Source organism: Neopelma chrysocephalum, unplaced genomic scaffold (genome assembly GCF_003984885.1).
Source record: "Neopelma chrysocephalum unplaced genomic scaffold, ASM398488v2 Primary Assembly neopelma1_81, whole genome shotgun sequence".
Classification (NCBI taxonomy): Eukaryota; Metazoa; Chordata; class Aves; order Passeriformes; family Pipridae; genus Neopelma; species Neopelma chrysocephalum.
In genome coordinates, this window is record NW_020897743.1 from 784,603 (window position 1) to 804,755 (window position 20,153).

Here is a 20,153-nt window from a genome sequence, read left to right on the forward strand (position 1 = left end):
CGCGCCTCGGCCCGCGCGGCCGCGGGACTCCCGCTCCTTTGTCCCCGCGCTCGCTCCGCCGCCTCCCCCGCCCCGCGACACCGCGGGCGCGCCCGCGCCGGGCACGCGCGGGAGGAGGGAGGGAGGGAAGAAGGGAAGGAGGGAGGGATGCGCCGGGATCCGCTCGTGCCGTCGGGGACCGGCAGCCCCGGCCCTCAAACAGCCGCGTCTGTCACTGTGGTTTTATTTACCAGGGGAAGTTTTGTTACTGCCGCGGATGTACATTTTTTTTCCTGTTTTGTTTTATTTATTATTTTTTATTAAGAGCGTTTAGCGCGTTTTAGGCAGCGAGACAAAATCTCGCTCCCTGGTTTTGTCCCTGTCGTTTTAAATGGTTTTAGAGTATAAGTTCTCCTGGGTGCGTTGTAGGTGGACACAATAAAGGATTTTTAAATGGATATGTTGGTTTTTCATAGCCTTTCTGCGAAGGGTCTGTGTTAACCTGCACCGTATTTTATTAATTGGGTTTTCTGCTTAAGGTTTTCTCGCTGCGTTTCTGTTGGTTGCTGCATTAAAAATTAGGGGGAAAATCCCCAAACCATGAAGTGTCATAAGAGGAAGATAATTCTCTTTTTCAAGTTAAATATTATTTAAGAAATAAGATGATTACAAAACATCTGGTTTGTGTTTTTCAACTGCGTATAAGTTTATTTATTGTTACGTTGGTTTATTTATTGCTCCGTTGCTCTGTATCTGAGCCTGGTCCTTTTGGTTTAATCAAAATCTTATGCAGCTCGTGAATATCCAAAACACCAACAAAGCACGGTGTTGTGTTTTCCTTTAGAACATGTAAACAAGACCTAAATATTATTTAGCAGAAATAATAATATGATTTAGAGGAAATAATGTTATATATTCTAAATAATAATATTATTTAGAAGAAATCCACTCCTTTAAAGGAGAGATTAAGGGCTGACCGTGCAGTTAGGCTTTATGTGAAAACGCATCACCTGGACATACTGGGAATAATCACATGTGTAAACTGGGGAGATGCTTAACATTTGCAGGACCACACTGTTTAGGGTATAACAAAATGTATTCATAACTCTACATGAATAAGAGCCATATTTAAGTAGCAAGGTGGCATTTTGCAGAAATGTTGTTCGTGTTATATACATTTTAATTAGGGCAGCAATGCCTGGAAGCCAGTGTAGGAACTGGGAGCTTCCTTGCACCCTTGGGTACACGAATGACACCCCGTGTGTCCTGAAGCAATGGTTTTTATCCCTTCTCCTTAAAATGCTTTGCTGAAGATCTCTCCATTTAGAGTGTTTTCTTAAACTTTCTCAAAAATTAAAATATTAATGGTTATGATTTTTTTATAGCAAGGGTAAGCTAAGAATAGATCAGTGTGTTTACTGGGAACTTCTGCCAGCTTTTCGGTTGAGTGCTGCTGTTGTGTGTTCTTAGGTCATCCCAAACTACCAGCCATTGTCTTTGATTTTTAAAAATGCCATATGCAGAAGTAATTTACAGTGGAGTTCCTGTCTGTAGACAGAGAGGTCAGATATCCCTTCCCCTTCTTCTGCTTTCAAATTCATTGCTTGTCTCAGCTGAGCCCTGTCCTAAGCAAGAGCTTTGGCATAAAGAGTGAAATAGGTTGAAATCAGCTCAAGCTCATTAGAAAGAGAACTGTTATTTTTCAGAAAAGCAAAACCACTTTAGATAAAGACATATTTTAAAAAAATTACCATTGAGACACTGCTTTGCAGTCTCAGTGTAGGTTTCGTGACATACTTCATTTTGGGATCTGGTGGGAACGTGCTCCTTCCCGGGCCAGGATAACATGCTGTAATTAAAAAAATCAATGCAAATATTAATGGAAGGTTGTAAAGTGAATATTTTATTGGCTGATGCTAATCAAGTGTTTTCACTGTCTTAAATACCCAGAGGAGAAGGGGAATTGAGAGGAAAAGCTTGAGATGTTACTAGTTAGAGGCGAGAGAGGAATGGATAAGTTTGGATTATGTATGGAATTGTGGCTTTGTGCCTGATTTCTCTGCTGGAAAGCCACAATTGGATCCGTCTGGGATTGTGTGGGTGTGTAACATGGTGTACTACAGGAGGAAGCTGTGAAGAACCACAGTTAATCACTGCTCTGCATGTTTTTGCTCTTTCCAATAACAAGGTTTCCCTGCATATGTGGCTGTGAAACTGCATCTCCTGCACTGCTGCAACCTGGCAGCAAACCCACCCTCCTGGGGGGGAATCTTGGGCCTTATCCATGGGGGATTCTTCCAGCTTCAGCAGGAAGGGCTCTTCCTGCTGTCCCTGCATTCCTGCAAGACCCCAGAGTGGATATACCAAATACATGTGTGGTTGTATGGTTGATGCAACTCCATCCTTTGTCTGCAGTGAGGGTTTAGAAGATCAGACTTCAGTAGGGTTGGTACAGCTTCAGTGTGGTTGTTGCCACTGTGTCATCCTCCTCTCTGGTTTTAGGGGAAGGGATTTAGGCTAAGGGATTCAGAGTACTCCATCCACAGAAGGTGCCATCCCATAACTTTGGGAATTTTTCTAGTCCTGCTAACTACTGGGAAAATGATTATGTTGGTGATATTGCTTTCCTTGCAGAAATTTAAATTTAAATTATAGTCTTACTTTGTATTGAATGTTTTCATGTAGCACAATATGTAATTTGGTTGTGCATCTTACTATTTAACTGAAAATAAGGAAGAAAAAAAAGGAAGAAGAGTCTGGCATATTCTTCCTGTAATCTCAGGTTGATATAATTTAAGATAATTTTTCATATCCATTTACATTAAAAAAGAAGGATTAACTGAGTGTAAAGCCTGTGGTCAGGAAATGCTAGAGCATTGCATTAATTCTGGGATAGTTACATTAAATTAGCCATTTATAGTCCAGAACTGTATCATATTTTGTACTAGCAGGTATTCATTTGCTACTGTAGGAGTTTCAGATGGCTGTGACCATAATTTGGGAGTGATGGAGCATTGCACTGAGGTTCTGAAGATGCTTTGTAATCCTTAAAATGGTGAAAGAATTTGATGTTGGAGCCAAATTGAGTTAGTAAAATCCTTGACAACTTTCCTTATTGATAATGTTTCATATTTGTGTTTATATTATTATCTGATCTGTGGACCCGACTTACTCTGTTATGGCACCATCAGGGAATTCTATTGGGGAATTCTTGTAGCTCTGCAAGAAGGATTGTTACCTCATCATCCCCAAAGTTAGTACTGGAGCTTTAAAGCCAGTTTGAGAGAAGTAGGTTTGGTAAATGACTTGGGGAGGAAGTGTTGACAGCACACGGTCAGGGGATGCAAGTTCTTTGCTCTTTTGTGTTCTCAGTCTCATATTTGGGGGTGGATCAGTGGCTTCCCTTGAAATTACCATCTCTGGGCACCACTTGCTGCTCCCTTTTTCTGGAAGAGTTCACGGGGTCCCATGATTCTGCCTTAGAGGTATCTCAGGTTTTGGGCACTTCAGCCTTTATTCTTACAGCCTGGCTTATTTTACTGTTCACCTTCCTTGGCCTTTGTTGCCTCTGGACTCCTGGGGTGGATCTCATTGCAGTGGGGCTGTCAGATGTGTTCTACCCCAAAGTTGTTGGAGTTTCCCTCATGGTTTGGATTTCAATGCTTAGACTTAATCAATTCTTGTGGTAGGGTCATGGTAATTTTTTTTTATGAGATCCAGAAGAGCAAAGTCAAGGTTGATGCTACAACAGTGAAAGGACTATACTTTTGAGACTCACAAAAGCACTTGCGCTCCCTGTTCCTCTCTGCACCACCCAGTTCATGTGGTTCTGAGTTCAGCTCTTACTCTCTGTTCACTTCCAACAGCTCCTAAAACTCTTTGTCTTTGGTGTGATACTGTCACTTTTTCTGACTCTTGGATACAAGAAGGCAGGAAAGTACAAGACTTTAATCCTGTGCAACAGAGAATTTTTTTGGCCACAGGTTTTTCACCTGGGAAAGCCTTGAGCTCTGTGTAACCTGGAGTCACTTCATCTGCACTGAGAACTTGGGTAAAAGTCCTTTGAGTTGCATCAAATTGCAAAATAATTCAGATTCCCCACACTTCAGTGTTTAGGAGCAATGCAAATAGCATGTTGGAATGCTGATTTATCCTGCTATCTTGTGGAAACACTCTGTCAAAGAAAGGTAACGTGCTTTCTCCTGCTCTGGAAGTGACTGTGTAGTTGTGCCTCAACAAAGAGATTCAGAATCCTCAAGACAGACAGACAGGCAGAGCAAAGGTGACTTCTTTATGCACAGTCGCTAATATATATTATTATGCTAAGATAGAAAGCAAAATAATAAAGCAAACTGGATTGTGCAAAGTATTGCTTATGTTTTTCTTGCATTTTTGGGTAAATACTTCTCTGTGTGTGTCAGTGTGACACATGAATCCAGTAAAGCCGATAACACAATAACGTTGCTGACCGTAAATTCTCCTTTTTGTTTTATTGCAGTTATTTGTGAATGCACTTAGCTGAATATGGATCCAGGTGGCGGAAGTTTGGGATTGCAAACACAAGAATCCAAAATGCCTCACACTATGATTATGCAGGATTTTGGTAAACATTAAAAATAATGAGTAAAATCCAGGAGATGACCTTCTCCTGGCCCATGTCTTTGTTCTAACATGAATTAATACCCCTCGGAGTGTACCAAGATAATTGCATTTGCAGTACAATACTGAATAATGCTAGTTATTTTTTTCATTCTGATAAGAACCATTTTCTTGAGTGTTTTGTTCATTAAGATTAAAATTGCTATTTATGTGAGAGTTAAAATAATTCACTGTGCATTCTTTGTTATGTCTAGAAGAGTAGTCAGCCAGTCAAGTCTGTTAATGAAAACCAGGTTTCTACCTCTGGCCATTCCTTGTGATGTGGCAACTTGTGGGAAACTGTACTATAAATATTGGATACAACTGAGCATTTATTTTTCTCAAGGCTCATGCAATCTAAAAGATGAAGAGTCCTTTTATTGTAGCAGCAATTAATGGTTTGTCACCACACTTCCAGCCTCATGCGAGAATTCTGTAAATGTTCAAATTGCTGCTGTAATGAAATGTTTTCTAACTGGAATTAAAAAAAAAGTCTAAATTATAAACTGGCCTGTAGTTTTTAACAGATCAGTATTATAAGACCTAAATTGGGGGAAAACTCCACATTATATCTTGAAGTGGTATTTTTGTTTTTCTTAATTTAAAGGATACAGGCTGCTTTGGATAATGTGGATGTTGAGAAGTAACAGATTCTTATATCTGTATGTAAACTTGTCTCTATGATAATTCCATTCCTTGCATAAACCAGTTCCTAGTGCAAGGATTGTAACATTTTTCTCCTGGCTCGTCCTTGTTCCACAGTGGCTGGAATGGCTGGCACTGCCCACATCGATGGAGACCACATTGTGGTGTCCGTGCCCGAAGCTGTCCTGGTGTCCGATGTCGTCACGGATGACGGGATCACTCTGGATCATGGCCTGGCAGCCGAGGTTGTCCAGGGGCCCGACATCATCACGGAAACCGACGTTGTCACGGAGGGAGTCATTGTGCCCGACTCCGTGCTGGAGGCTGACGTGGCCATCGAAGAGGCTTTGGACACCACTGACCACGTGTTGACCTCTGACCTCATCACGGAAACCGTCAGAGTGCCCGACCAGGTGTTCGTGGCCGACCTTGTCACGGGTCCCGAGGGACACTTGGAGCACGTGGTGCAGGACTCGGTGTCCGGAGCCACCTCCCCGACCATGGTGTCGGAGGAGGTCCTGGTGACGAACTCGGACTCGGAAGCGGTCATCCAGGCAGCTGGGACTGTGCCTGGCTCCACAGTGACCATCAAAACAGAGGATGACGATGATGGCAAGAGCACATCTGAAGACTACTTAATGATCTCTTGTAAGTTCAACAGAGGTACATACAAACAGGCAGTAGCTGGAGTAGAAGTGGTCTGGTGGGGAGAAGTTTTTGTATCTGGACTCTTGCTTCACTCCATCCTGGAATGCTCACTTAGGCTGGTGCCCTGTTCATTCTTGGGGTGTTTTGGTGCAAAATCCCTTATTGGTGATACAGCAAGAAAGAGAAGGACATTCATGCTGTCAAGTGAGTGTGTGTGTATGTTTGTGTTTCGGAAACTAGATATTCCAGGAAATTAGGGAAAACACCTCGGAAAGCTAAACATTCCGTTTATTTTGAGTATGCCTCTTTTTTAAAAAAATCCACAGGTATATTACAATGTTATGCAGATTCCTGTAAAAACAGCATGTTGGGTTTAATCAGGAGAATGCACAAAGAAATAGGGTTTTAAGATCTCTGACTCTCAAAGTTTCTTGGTGTGTCCACAAAATACAGTTTGTTTAGTGTATTAAAAATTATAATCGGCATTTCATTGTCTGTTGTGCTGTTTTGGGCTGAACCTGGCATTAGAGGGTCATGTGCATTAATTGATTGGCTCATTAACACTAGGAAATGGCTTCCCATTGCAATTCCCACACAGCATTAACTCCAGGAATTTGTATGGTCCTCTACTACCTGTTGAGTGCAGGCTGCTGAAAGGACCTTGAGTGTATTATGTTTCCTCGGTGGTTAAATTATACCCAAGGTACCAGTTGTTACTGTTACACAAATTTGATAAAAATGTATGCTAGTTAATTTTATAATTTTTGACTTCTCCAAATCAGTTGTTGAAATGTGAGTAGGTCAAAACAGATTTTAGTCAGAAGCAATATGTTGAAAAAAGTCAATGCCAAGTGTGTCAAAGTGTCAGTCTGTTCACAATGAGCTGCATTTATTAAAAATTTCATGACAGAGGACACAACTGATTCATGATTATGATTTCAATCTTTCATAGCATTTATGTCCCTTACACAAAATATTTTTTGATACTTATTCAGTATGGGATGAACAGCAATGATTTTTAAAGCACTCTATCATTACTGTAATACCATTACTAGTAGAAGGTGGGTTTTTTTGAAAAAGAACTAAAAAAATGAACCTCAAAAGCAATTTAGACCTACAACAAAAAAAATCCTGTGTGTTTTTGTAACTAAAGGAGCACCATATTCGCAGTCAGTTGTTTCACTGAACAAATTCCTCCTTTCTGACAGAGTACTTGCTGACTTGTTATTCTGTAACTGCGCTATTTCCTCTGCACCCTTGTAATTGTAAGTACAGCCCTCTTTGGAATTCCTTCTGAGACAGAGAAAGTGTCATTGATGCTGGTGATCGCTGCACTTCAACCAGAGCATCCTAAACTTCCAGTTACCTGATGGCCCCAGGTGTGTCTGACGCATTCCTGGCCTTGTCAGGTGTTCCCAGACCCACCCATGGTGTTTGCAATGTGTCAAAGCCGCTTTGAGACCTGGTTTTCAGCAAATTATTTAATATTTATAATCGTGATGTGCCTGAATAATCACACTTGGAAGCTACGTTATTTATTCATCTGGGATTTTAAGTAATCATTTAGATAAATTAAGGCAGTCATAGAATTGTTTAGGTTGGGAAAGACCTTTAAGATCAAGTCCAGGCATTAGCGCAGCACTGCCAAGGCCACCGCTAATGATGTCCCCAAGTGCCACATCCACACAGCTTTTAAATCCCTCCAGGATGGGGACTCCACCAGTGCCCTGGGCAGCTGTGCCAGGGCTGGACAGCCCTTTCAGGCAAGGAATTTTTTCCAACATCCAACCTAAATCTCCCCTGGCACAGCTTGAGGCCATTTCTTCCTAGTCCTGTCCCTTGTTCCCTGGGAGCAGAGCCTGACCCCCCCCTGGCTCCCCCCTCCTGTCAGGGGGTTGCAGAGCCAGAAGGTCCCCCCTGAGCCTCCTTTTCTCCAGGCTGAGCCTCCCCAGCTCCCTCAGCTGCTCCTGGTGCTCCAGCCCCTTCCCCAGCTCCGTTCCCTTCCCTGGACACGCTTCAGCCCCTCACTGTCTCTCTTGTCCTGAGGGTCCCAGAAGTGTCCCCAGCACTGGAGGTGCCCCAGCAGAGCCAGCACAGGGACGGGCACTGCCTTGGGGCTGTGACACACCATGGCTGGGACCATGTGTGGTCCTTGGCCTTTTTGGCTGTCTGGGCTCATGTTCAGCCACTGCTGACCAGCACCCCCAGCTCCTTTCCAGCCACTCTGCCCCAGCCTGTGGCTTTCCATGGGGTTGTTGTGACCCAAGTGCAGGACCTGGCACTTGGGTTGACCCTCAGCCCACGGATCCAGCCTGTCCAGATCCCTCTGCAGAGCCTTCCTGCCCTCCAGCACATCAAGACTCTCCCACCTTGGTGTCATCTGCAAACTTGATCCCCTGGGCCACACTTGGTACAGATGAGGTCTGTTGTCCCTGCTGTTCTGGGGCTGTGTTGTGCTGGGTGTGGCAGCCCGACCTCACAAAGTATCTTCTACTGTATTTTTGTCAGCAAAAATTAATCATTCTTATGCAGTTGTATTTTGGGGGGGGGTTAAGTTTTTTTAAATTAGCCTTGAATATATTTTTTATATTAATATAATCTATTGTGTAGAATAGATAGGCCTCAAAAAAAATCAAGCAGGTCAAAACCCTTTTTATTTACTTATATTTTTAATTTGTCAAATGTTCAGTAAATACTGTAGAAAGTGAACATAATGGTATTTCCTTTGGGACATATAGGGCTGTTGAACTGTTTCATTATGTAAATCACATCAAAGTGATAGCTTTAAAGAATCTCAAAATAGTTAGCTGTCTTTTAATGAAATTTAGCACCTGAAAAAGGGAGACTTAAAATGCCAGATAATGTCCTTAGGAAATACCATGAGCTGTTCTGTGGAACAGAAATTAGTTTATTTGTATAATTTGGAGAGTGTGTATCATTTGGAGAATTCCTTGTTTGGGAACTTCCACAATGTTTCATTTTAGGGTATGGAGCTGAGCTGAGTGTGGAATTTTAACTTGTTGGGAGTTATGGATTAAATGATAGAACCTTGGGTTGGAAGGGACCTTGCTGAAAGGTGATTTTTCACCATTTTGAGGTGACATTCCCTTGTAGGTAGTTTATACACTTTTGATAATGATATTTTTTATTTGGAGAACAGTAAGTTTGTCTTGATAGTTGTGTGACCAGCTGCGTATGACTTTGTGACTGGAAATGTTCACAAGGTTATCACCTCTCTGCTGTGTCTCAGTGCAGATAAATTCAGCTTTTTTTAAACCAGCTTTATAAGCATAAAGTAAAAATCTTCATTTGATACCTTCACAACATCTCTCTGCGTGAATACCACGGGGTATATTCACAATCCCTTGTTTTAAATCATCGGAATAACTTGATGGAGAGGAAATGAGTGCAGTAGAGTGGGCTCTTGAGCCAGCCCGTCTGTGGTGAGGCGGGAGGCTGTGACAGCTCCCTGTGTGCAGGGGGCAGTGGGCAGGCTGTGAGAACCCCCCTGTGTGCAGGGGGCAGTGGGCAGGCTGTGAGAACCCCCCTGTGTGCAGGGGGCAGTGGGCAGGCTGGAGCTGAAAGCATCCCCTCTTTTGTTTTTCAGGTTTGCGATATTCAGAGCCCCGGCGGGTTGCCAGCCCCCGCCCCGTGTGCCGGCCCCGCATGCACTGTGCTGGTGACCCCCATCCCACCACAGATCCACCCTGGAGCTGGCCCCGGGGGTAAGGTACTGTGCCACCAACACCTCCTTTTTAGTGTCTTACAGTACAGTGTTGCATAATTTGCTAAGCATTGTAGTCTTCCTGCTCCTCTATTTTACGGGACACAAGTAGATGAGGCATTAGAAAAACACGGAGAATTGTCAGACCATGGGACTTATCTTGCCCTCGTGTTGTCCCTCTGGCTCCTGTGGTGGGTGTGATATCACCAGCATAGTGCATGCTGAGGCATCACATGGATTGGGAGCTGGCAATCCACGGTGAATCTGGACATCACACACCTGAAAACAGCCAAGGAAGGTAAGTTTAACACTGGAGCTGTGCTGAGTTTTCCTTTAAACCTTGCTTATTCAGGAGGATTCAGCATATATTTATAAAGGTTCTCTGCTGTGTTTTTTCACGCACTTTTAAGTGACAAGATAATAATACGTAGTGTTTCTGGTGGATAAGTCAGATCTGGAAGACACTTTGATATTCCATTGACAGAAAGTAAACATTCCTGTTGCTGTGAGCCATCCCTGGGAAAAGCAGGGATTATTTAGCACTGATGGGGTAGCAGTGATTGAAGTCATATTACTAAGTCAAGAGAATATTTTCATGATCTGCTTTTAAAAAAAGTAACATTTTCTAATCTGACAAAGATTACTTGTCCTGCTGTGTTGATTACTTTCCTCTTATACAAATGTGTTTAAAAAATAGATGGAAACCACGAAATTCCCTTCATTTAAGACAGCAATTCAAGCAGCAGCAATTGCCAATTTTTTTTGTTTTGTTTTTGTTTTGTTGTGGTCGTATTTGAAACAAAAGACGTATCTTACAGATAACAGTCTATATTGGTATCATTTTCTCAGTCCACTTTATATTTTCCAAATTTCATTGTATTACACATTTGTTTTTGTAGAAAAGTCATTCCAGAGGCCCTGGATACACAGACTTCCTGACAGGTTTCCATTTTTTTTAAGCTTAAATTGTAAAGACTGAAGGTCTTTGAATATACACAGAATGGTTAATGTGTGGGAGTAACCATAAATTTTAAAAGTACTGTTGTAAGTTTGCCCCTCTAAGGCAGAACTCCCCATTTTTTAAAGGATATTGAAGATTTGGGGGCTTTACTTGAAACAGTAGAACCCAGTATGTGAGTGTACATGCTATATTCATGTTTTGTTTTTGTTTTTTTTTCTGAAAATATTCCTATAAAAATTGAAAAAAATCCTCATTTTTTCCCTTTACATGATTTTTGTTGCATTGCAGTTGATGTCCTGGTAAGGCAACTATCTGAAATTGTGTGTTTTTTTCTTACATTATTTCACCAGCTCCACAGTGGTGCACAGTCACTGGCACACAATACTAGTTAAATAGTTGGAAATTTTGCCATAAAGAAAACTTCTTATCACATATGTGATTGCCCCCCTGTCCTGCAGGAAGTTGCCAATGTTAAATAACCTCCCAATAAAGAAATACTCATTTCTGTCAAACTGATAATGTTATAAAATCATAATGTTACAATATCATAAAATTTAGGAGCTTAGAAAAAGTTGGTGTTGCTTAAGTTGAAGATTTGAAAATAACTTTATCACCACCTCCCAATTCTAAATTTACAGGAACAGCTTACAGTTAGTAAGCTTTGAAATATTCTCTCTGGGTTTTGGCAGCATTTCTAGTCATACAACTCTGTATGAGTTGTGAGTTACCTCCAGTCCTTCAAAGACTCAGACATGCAGTGGAAATGGTCATTGTACTAAAACTCAAACAGATACTTATCATTTTAAAGAATATGGATAAGAAACTTCTATAAGAAACTTTTTATAAAAGCCTTGCAGAAAAGAAAATGGTCTTTAATAAATTCTAGCATAGTAAATGTATGGAAATACTTTTTCCAAAGTAAGTATATTTTAGCTTCTCCACTTTTCCTTTTGGAGTTCTAATAACTCCACCATGGCAGCATAATAAATGTCAGTCTGTTGCAGCAGGTGCTGTAACACTCCCAAGTGGATATAAAGGTGTTTTAATAACCTGGTGCTGGTAAACTTGAGTGTCAAAGGAATATTCCAGGCTCTGTGGCTCTCTCAGCTCTGGTGTTTGTACTCTGACTCTTCTGTCCTGCCAGGTAACATGAACACCATGCACTACATGTCAGACTCTCCCAGATTAAGGTGCTGATGTTGCTGGCATCAATTTCAGTAGATATTTAGAATGGGTTTTATTTTAAAAAAACAATTTCCCAAGCAGATTTTTAATTTTTTTCTCCTGATCCAAGTTTGGTATTTTTTCAGCATTGGACTTAATCTGTTGTATACAAAACCCCCCCAGCTAAACCAGCATTTTTGAAGTGTTTTCCATTTAATTTTCTTACTTTACAGAGATTCTAAAATTAAAAGAAATACTTCCTTCTACTTACCTACATTTTGTCTAGTTGTGTCCTCAGTAGCTTCTGTGCTCATGTGCTGCACTCCAGGGTTAGTGAAGCAGAGATGAGGTTTCTCAGTGCTGTGGTAGTTGGATGGTGTTCTGTGGAATCCTGTCTGTGAGTGGGAAGAGCTTAGTTTGGGATTGCTGGGGTGGATTCCTGCCCTGCTGCAGGAGGGGCATTTCCTGGCAGGCTCTGACCCTCCTGGTGGGATTGCCTGGAGTGTTAAAGGCTCCAGTAACTCCAGTTCAGCCCAGAGCTGGTTAAAGCAGCTCTTGGGAGCTGTCACCACTGGCCTGGGGCAGGAAACTGGGAGGGGACTGGGGACCAGCACAGCTGTCCCAGGTGAGCCAGCCTTCCCTCAGGGATCGGAGCCCTGGGGATCCACACAGAGTCCTGGAAGCTGCTGTCACTGTAATGCTCATTGCCACAATTTTTTAAACTCGTGTACACATATTTTAATGTCATGTGTGCAGTAAATTGCTGTTTCCCTGGAATGGGTTTAATTCAGGTTTTGTTTCCGTTCTGTGGATTCTGCTCCATTTCGAGCCCTTCAGTGGGTGTTGAGCATCACACAGGTTTGTGCTGCCCATCTGCACAGGAGCTGATTTTATCCCTCAAGAGAAGTGTGTTGGTACATATGTCAGAAAGATGCTTAGTTCAGTGGCCTTTGTGCTGGCAATTTGGGATAAATCTTAGGACATTATGAGAATGCCCTTTTTACCAAAAGAGTGCTGCTTTTAGTAGTTTGAGTGTATTCTTTGTTGTACAACTACAATGAGCATTTTGAATATATAGACCAAATAATCAGTGAGTTGTGTACATAAAGGATGAGAAGTCAATCTCACATAGCAGTATTTGGATTTATTGTCACTGCATCGTTTAATCAGCTCTATATTATACCATAATCTCCATTAATATGTTTTCAAGTGATAAAGTGGATAAAATCATAATTTCTTTTAGGAAGAAGATGTCAGGTTTTTGATGCACACTTTAACTGGGAATATACTCCAAGTCATCATACTTTCAGCTACTAAATCTGAGTCACCAGTGTGTCAGAATACTGAAACTTTTGGGTACTCTTAGGCTGTAACAGGCAATTCTGGGTTAGTTTTTAACGTTATCAGATAGATGTTTAATTATTGATACATTTTTGCTCTCTAAGTGTAACAGTTTCAGCCATAACCAGTTACCTCATTCCCTTTGATGACAGGCTCCCTCTCGTGTCCTTCATTCTGTAATTCCTGCTGTGTTTCCTGAGTTGCAGTAAAATGATACTGAACTTCTGGAATCTCCTTGAGATCCACTTGTGAATAAAAACCTTTACTGTGCATGGGGAGAATAGTGGAGAAAATCATGCTGCTGGTTACTTTGACTTCTAAAAATGCTTTTGAATCTCATTATTGTTCTCTTCTCGTTGCAGTGGATGATGTTGGGGAGAAGTTGGACCACATAGGAAGCACTCCCTTGAAGATCAGCACCGAGGTGGCGAACGATGACGTTGCCAAAGATGACGGGTTTGGCTCAGAAGTTATCAAAGTGTACATATTTAAAGCTGAAGCTGAAGATGATGTTGAAATAGGTACCTTTAAATTCTATTTATTCTTCCAGTAGTATGAGGAGTTTCAGGGTCTTTTTGTTTGTTGTTCTTTATTCCACATAACCCATGAGTGGAGTGTTTTGTAGAACATGACATAGGGATTGTTCAGGTTTGAATTTTTCAGGGTACACCAAGAGACCTTTTTCCCTCCTCTTTTGTGGAGTATCAAACCTGTGTGGTTTTGTGACAGACCTGAATGTAAAAACACTTAATTGGAATTTTATGAAAAACAGTTTTGTTGTAAATAGGAAAAAAATACTTAAATGTGAAATTAAAGGTGGCTTTGTTCACATTTACTTAACATGTGTAACTTTGTAACTTCTTTTTGTTAAAGGTGGGACAGAAATTGTCACTGAGAGTGACTTTCACAATGGCCATTCTGTAGCTGGAGTGATTGAACAAGGAGGTGTTGGGAGAATGCAGCGAGAAAAAATGGTTTACATGGCTGTTAAGGACTCCTCTCAGGAAGATGAAGATATTAGTAAGCATAACAAGAAACGTTTTTGTTTCTCATGCTATTTGTACACCAGTATAACCATCATTCTCAAGGACATTTTTAATTTTTTTCTGAAGGATTCTTCAGCCTGGAGTAGTCGAAAACTAAGCTCATCTTCCCTAAAAATAAAAAGCAGGCAATGATTATTTTAAAGTGTTGTGGATAGTGCACTTTGTGCATACTGTGTGCAATCATTTCATTATTTATATTAAATTTAACCTGTCCATGGATGGGGTTAATGAGGTTAGTCAGACTTTCATTTTTCTGTTTTCCTCCTGTGAATTAAGCAGCTTTCTGGCAAAGTAGCAAATGCCATCAGTTGCGAGTTTGTAAGTTTGCATGTTTGAAATTCTGTTGGTATTTGGTTTGGATTTGTATTTATTGATAAGTGTTTTCTCTCTTAAGGAATGTCTGAATAAACAGTGATGCCCTAAGGGCAGGGGTGGTTCTAAATGCCACAGGAAGAAAAGTAATTTATAATGGGTATCAAGCAGAGTGAGAGCAAATTAAATGAAGGAAAAGTTAGGATGAGCAGAATAAAACTGAAGATTTATTCTTCTCCCCTCATCCAGGCTGTGCTGAAATAGCAGATGAAGTTTATATGGAAGTTATTGTAGGTGAAGAAGAAGCTACATCCCTTCCAGACACCCAGCTCGAGGACTCTGGCGTGAATAAAACGTTTGTCCCTGTTGCTTGGGCTGCTGCTTACGGTAGGAATCTGTATTTCCTGAAATCCCATCCATTATTCCCTCCCTCATCCTGCTTCCAGAATCTCTGGGCAAACGTGACGATCTCTCACCTTGTTCTAGGAGTTTGGAAACAGCTCCTCCTGATCTCTGTTTTGTTTCATGAAGTAGAAAGGAAAGCTGTTAGGAGAGGTTTTATGCTGTTCCTGATCCCAGCTCAGACGTGTGTGGGGTTTGATGGTTCATGGTGGCTGTTGAAGATCTTAGAACAACAAGAACAGCCTTAAGTATTTTACATTGGCTGGGGGGAAGGGGGAAAAACCTGAAGTAGGAATAAATGTGTAAGCATGTTCCTGATAATTTCAGTTTATGCAAGTGTTCTAAGCCTGTCAGTCCTTCAGGTTAGAAACAGAAAGAAAAAAGGTGATTTGTTCTCTGTAGCCATGTTTCAAAAGTGGAACTGTCTTAGGATATATTCTGAATTCTGTCTATTCTTTTATATGATTTTCTTGGATTTTGGTGCGTTAAATGTTTGTTAAGAGGGTGTTGGGTCATCTGTGGTTTATGTTACAATTAAGTAATCAAGTCAGTTAAAATTCATTGGTGTGATGATGTGAGCCTAGGTTGATGAAAGGGTTCAGAACCACAGAGCTTTGAAACATAGCAGTGAACACTTCCAGTGCAAAATGGGGAATACACTCCTAAGATATTCCTTGTACATCTTCCAAAACTCTAGAGGGCCTCGTGTAGATCAGTGCTGAGAAGCTGATCAGGGCCAAGTCCTCTTATCAGCCTGGTCCTACTCCAGAAAGATAACGTGCTTCCATCTCAGGAACGTTGCAGATAACCTCTGGATTGGTATCCGAGCTGATAGATGAGGTTAAAAGTTTGCAGAAGCAAGCATGTTAATTTTGAAAAGCAGGAAAGCCAGCATGGCAAGCATGCAAGCACAGATTTAGTGGATATTAACTCTCCACAAAGATGAGATTTTGTTTCCTGGGGCTCGTGATTACACAACACTGAACTGATTGTGAGCTGCACATCTCCCTTTGGATGGTGTTAAGCTGTTATTTATTACCTAAGTTAGTTTTCTCTCATTATCAGACTTTCAAAGCCATCATGTTTAAAAATAATTTTAATTTATAATGACTAAAATACCATTTTCTGCAGGAGATGAAAGAAGGCTTCCCCGAAGATACGAAGATGGTCAAGCGGCAGGTGAGAACTTGTAACAACATTAAAACTGTTGTGCTGTCCTTGAAAATATGTGCATTTATGTGTCAGGGAATTCTATATTGAAGGACTCCACAGTCTTTCTCTACTATTTTGAGTTAAAGCAATTCTAGATGTCTGTAGGCCTTTGGAGGGGTGGGAAGTTGGGAGGCACTGCCAGCTTGTTAATGCAGTGTTGCAGACAGAAGAGGGATAATGCAGCTCTTAAAAAGTAAAAATAAGTTAAGTGGAAGGGAACAACCAGCATAACTCATAAGAAATTAATGTGTTGAGAAGTAAGAAAAATCAAGGAATATATTTAAAAATTAATCAGTGTTTAAGCAATTATATTCCTGACTTTTGCCAGGAAAGAGAGAGTGCTTTATATTGGCATTTCTCTTCTTTACGTGTGTTTGTGGTAGAGGAAAGGGCAATATTTGTTTTTAAAATGCTGCTGTGCAATTCCAGTCATCAGTCCCAAAGAAACAAGTTGTTTAAGGTTTTTTATGGTGTCTAATTTTTGTTTCTAGGAAATAACTTGGATACACGATTAGAAAACAAAAACGGTAATGCAACACAGTACCTGCAGATTTGTGATAGCATTGGCACTAATAGAGTGCTCAAACAAAAAGCCAAGAAAAGGAGGAGAGGAGAGGCCAGGCAATGGCAAACAGGTAAACACTGGATGGCTACGGTATTGTCATGGAGTGCCACCTACTCCTGTGCTATTCCTTTTCTCTTTTTTAAGCTGATGCAGAATTAAAAGCTCTAAATGATGATTTGCATATTTCCTGTGTCCTTCCCCCCTCCAGTTCTGTGCATAGAAAATGTCGTATTTTTGCTATTCAGAGTCAGTACACTCAGGGCTGATGCAATTCATTGGAATGTTGCAAGCTATTAGAAAGTAACCATGGCTATATTCATGCACATGTGATAATTCCTGATCTGTTGGAGCAGTTCCTAAAATTATATAAACTATAGGTGCTGTGGATTGGTTGTTTTTAAACTACTGAACCACTGTCTCTGCTGCAAGTGTAAGTGCATGAATCTGAACAGCACTTGGCTGATTTAAAACTTCATCAGTAAATGTGTTTCCTTCATAACTTGTTTTTGTTTGTTTAAAAACAGCTGTTATAATAGGTCCTGATGGACAGCCCCTAACAGTTTACCCTTGTCATATTTGTGGGAAAAAATTTAAATCCAGAGGATTCTTGAAAAGGCATATGAAGAACCATCCTGATCATATGATTAAGAAGAAGTACCAGTGTACAGACTGTGACTTTACAACTAACAAAAAAGTAAGTTTCCACAATCATCTGGAAAGCCATAAACTTATAAATAAGGTTGATAAAACTCACGAGTTTACAGAGTACACGAGAAGATACAGAGAAGCGAGCCCCTTGAGTTCCAACAAACTCATCCTGAGGGACAAGGAGCCCAAGCTACACAAGTGCAAATATTGTGACTATGAGACTGCAGAGCAGGGACTACTCAACAGACATCTGCTGGCAGTCCATAGCAAGAACTTCCCTCACGTGTGCGTGGAGTGCGGGAAGGGATTCCGCCACCCCTCGGAGCTGAAAAAGCACATGAGGACCCACACGGGGGAAAAGCCATACCAGTGTCAGCACTGTGTGTTCAGGTGTGCTGACCAGTCCAACCTGAAAACTCACATCAAAACCAAACACGGCACTGACCTGCCCTTTAAGTGTGAGCACTGTCCCCAGGCCTTCGCCGACGAGAAGGAGCTGCAGCAGCACATGGAGTTGTTCCAAGGGCACAAGACTCACCAGTGTCCCCACTGTGACCACAAGAGCACCAATTCCAGTGACCTGAAGCGACACATTATCTCGGTTCACACAAAGGACTTCCCCCACAAGTGTGAGGTGTGCGAGAAGGGCTTCCACCGGCCCTCGGAGCTCAAAAAGCATAGCGAGACCCACAAAGGGAAAAAGATCCACCAGTGCAGGCACTGTGACTTCAAAACCTCAGATCCTTTTGTACTTAGCGGGCACATCCTCTCAGTTCACACCAAGGACCTGCCTTTTAAATGCAAACGGTGTAAAAGAGGCTTTAGGCAGCAGAACGAACTGAAGAAGCACATGAAGACCCACAGTGGGAGGAAGGTGTACCAGTGCCAGTATTGTGAGTACAGCACCACGGACGCGTCGGGCTTCAAGCGGCACGTCATCTCCATCCACACCAAGGACTACCCCCACAGGTGTGAGTATTGCAAAAAGGGCTTCCGCAGGCCCTCCGAGAAAAATCAGCACATCATGAGGCACCACAAGGAGGCCATAATGTGACAGAGGAGCTGCAGGAGGAGGCGGTGTTAGAAACTGTGATAATGCTAATTGGGGAAAAAAATAAATCTCACGAACTGTTTCTCCTGGTTTCAAAGCTTGATATTAAACCATAACTTTACATTCTTTGTATTAAAAGTCTTAAAAGTATTAGGGTTGGCAGGGGGATCTCATAGCCCTATGATTGTTGCGTATCAGAACCTAAAGAGCACTATAGATTGGAGAGGTTGGATGAATGTCTTAAAGTTGCAGGAAGATGGATGAATGTCTTCAGGTGAATAGTATTTCCCGTGGCTAAGTACAGAAGACAGAGCAGAGCTGATTGTGTGACCCATTTTGTCAGTAACATTTGTCTCCAATATGAAAACAGTTCAGAGTCGTGGTGGGGTGAGTTACAAAAGGTTTGCAAAGGAGCCCAGTCTTCACTTCTTGTGCAGTTTTGAACGGGGGGTTTTAGTCAGTCACTTCATCCCAACGTTTTAATTGTGCCTAGAAACTGAATTCCAGAACTGCTCAAAGTTGGGGGGGTTGTCCCTTGTTTGGTTTGATTTTTTTTTTTTTAACATTTCATCAGGAAACTTTTTGGTTTCCTTTATTAGTTTAGGTCCAAGAAGCATTTTTTTACTGGTTTTCAAAGCTGCTAACCTATTTTATTGCAGGATTTGATGTTTGAAATAGAGCACTATGTTATGGTCTCAGAGGTGGTGTTCTGGTGCTAGGGTTAAAGATATATATGTACATAATTTCCCTTTTTTTATCTGAAACTACAGTTGAATGTTGTTCAGTATGGCACATATAACAAAATTAACTTTGAATTTGACTTTTTTTTAAGGATAAAATGGATGCAGCTCATAGTGTTGTGACTCAACACTAGTTTTTCTTCTCGCTTCTTTAAAAATCTTCTTTAAAAAAGAATATTAAAAACAGTTGAAAACTGTAGAGTTGGGTTTTTTTTAATTAAAATTCAAAGTACTTAGAAGTTCTTTAGGGCAGTGTTCTTAACAGGTATGACAATTACTGTCCTACCTCCTAATAGGAAATTTTCCATATAGACATAAAATTGCACCTTTCAATGGATTCTTTTTAAAAGAAAAAGATCTATACCATGCTATAAACATGCATTTTCAATCTGTAAGAAAGTATATATGCAGTATTTAACCAGAAAAATCTGCTGCCACTAGAGTTTGGAGGTGGATCTTGAGTTTACAGTGTATACATTTAAAATATGCATCCCTTTACAATGCTTTGTGTTAGCATGCTGCAGATCCAATGGCGCTTATATAACGAGCTGGTCTAGGGCTATTTAATGAAAAACCTGGTCATAAATGTTATGCATATAATGTGTATTTTTTACTTTTTTAGTTGCTTCATGTTTGCACACAGCTGTTCACATGAGAAATTGTAACTTCATGCTATATTGTGGCTTTGTGTTCCAGATAATGTTCATATTTTGGGGTTTTTTTTTGCACCAGATGAGAATCAGTTCCTTGAGAATAAATTTTTTTTATATTTCTAAACTTCAGAAAGTTAAATTTGGGAAATCTCTTAGACAAATACGTGTTTTATGTGGCTGTAAAAAATGATGTACACGCTGTAAAATAAGATTGTCACTGTTCTGTGGGATTATTATTTCTAAATGTGTTACTCATCGTAACGGGCATACAATAAAACGCATCTCTTGCACTCCAAAGGTTTTGGAGTTTGCTTTTCATTTATGGTATTTAGGAAAGCCTCATTCTGTGGAAACTTACCTGATATTTTAAATTGCATTATTCACTGATTAGTATGTAATAACATTTAACCAGCAGCAGGTTACT

The 20,153-nt window shown here is 41.0% G+C and overlaps 1 protein-coding gene across 2 annotated transcripts; it reads left to right on the top strand.

Moving 5' to 3' along the window:
• The first annotated feature begins 4,305 nt into the window (after positions 1–4,305).
• Positions 4,306–20,026, top strand: ZNF711 (zinc finger protein 711). 2 transcript variants are annotated; one of them, XM_027690409.1, is made up of 8 exons: positions 4,306–4,582; positions 5,380–5,910; positions 13,463–13,621; positions 13,974–14,120; positions 14,708–14,845; positions 15,992–16,039; positions 16,564–16,707; positions 17,162–20,026. In XM_027690409.1, the coding sequence occupies exons 1-8, from the start codon at positions 4,504–4,506 to the stop codon at positions 18,337–18,339; spliced, it is 2,424 nt and encodes an 807-aa protein (XP_027546210.1). In that variant the 5' UTR covers positions 4,306–4,503; the 3' UTR covers positions 18,340–20,026. The 2 variants fall into 2 exon arrangements, with proteins under 2 accessions (XP_027546210.1, XP_027546211.1); XM_027690410.1 differs by having other exon boundaries at positions 4,308–4,582; positions 16,564–16,599.
• Positions 20,027–20,153: the final 127 nt, after the last annotated feature.

Coding starts and splice junctions, on each gene's coding strand:
- ZNF711 (XM_027690409.1), top strand. CDS start 4,504: ATGGATCCAGGTGGCGGAAGTTTGGGATTGCAAACACAAGAATCCAAA. Junction 4,583..5,379: donor TATGATTATGCAGGATTTTG/GTAAACATTAAA, acceptor CTTGTTCCACAG/TGGCTGGAATGGCTGGCACT. Junction 16,708..17,161: donor GGCCAGGCAATGGCAAACAG/GTAAACACTGGA, acceptor GTTTAAAAACAG/CTGTTATAATAGGTCCTGAT.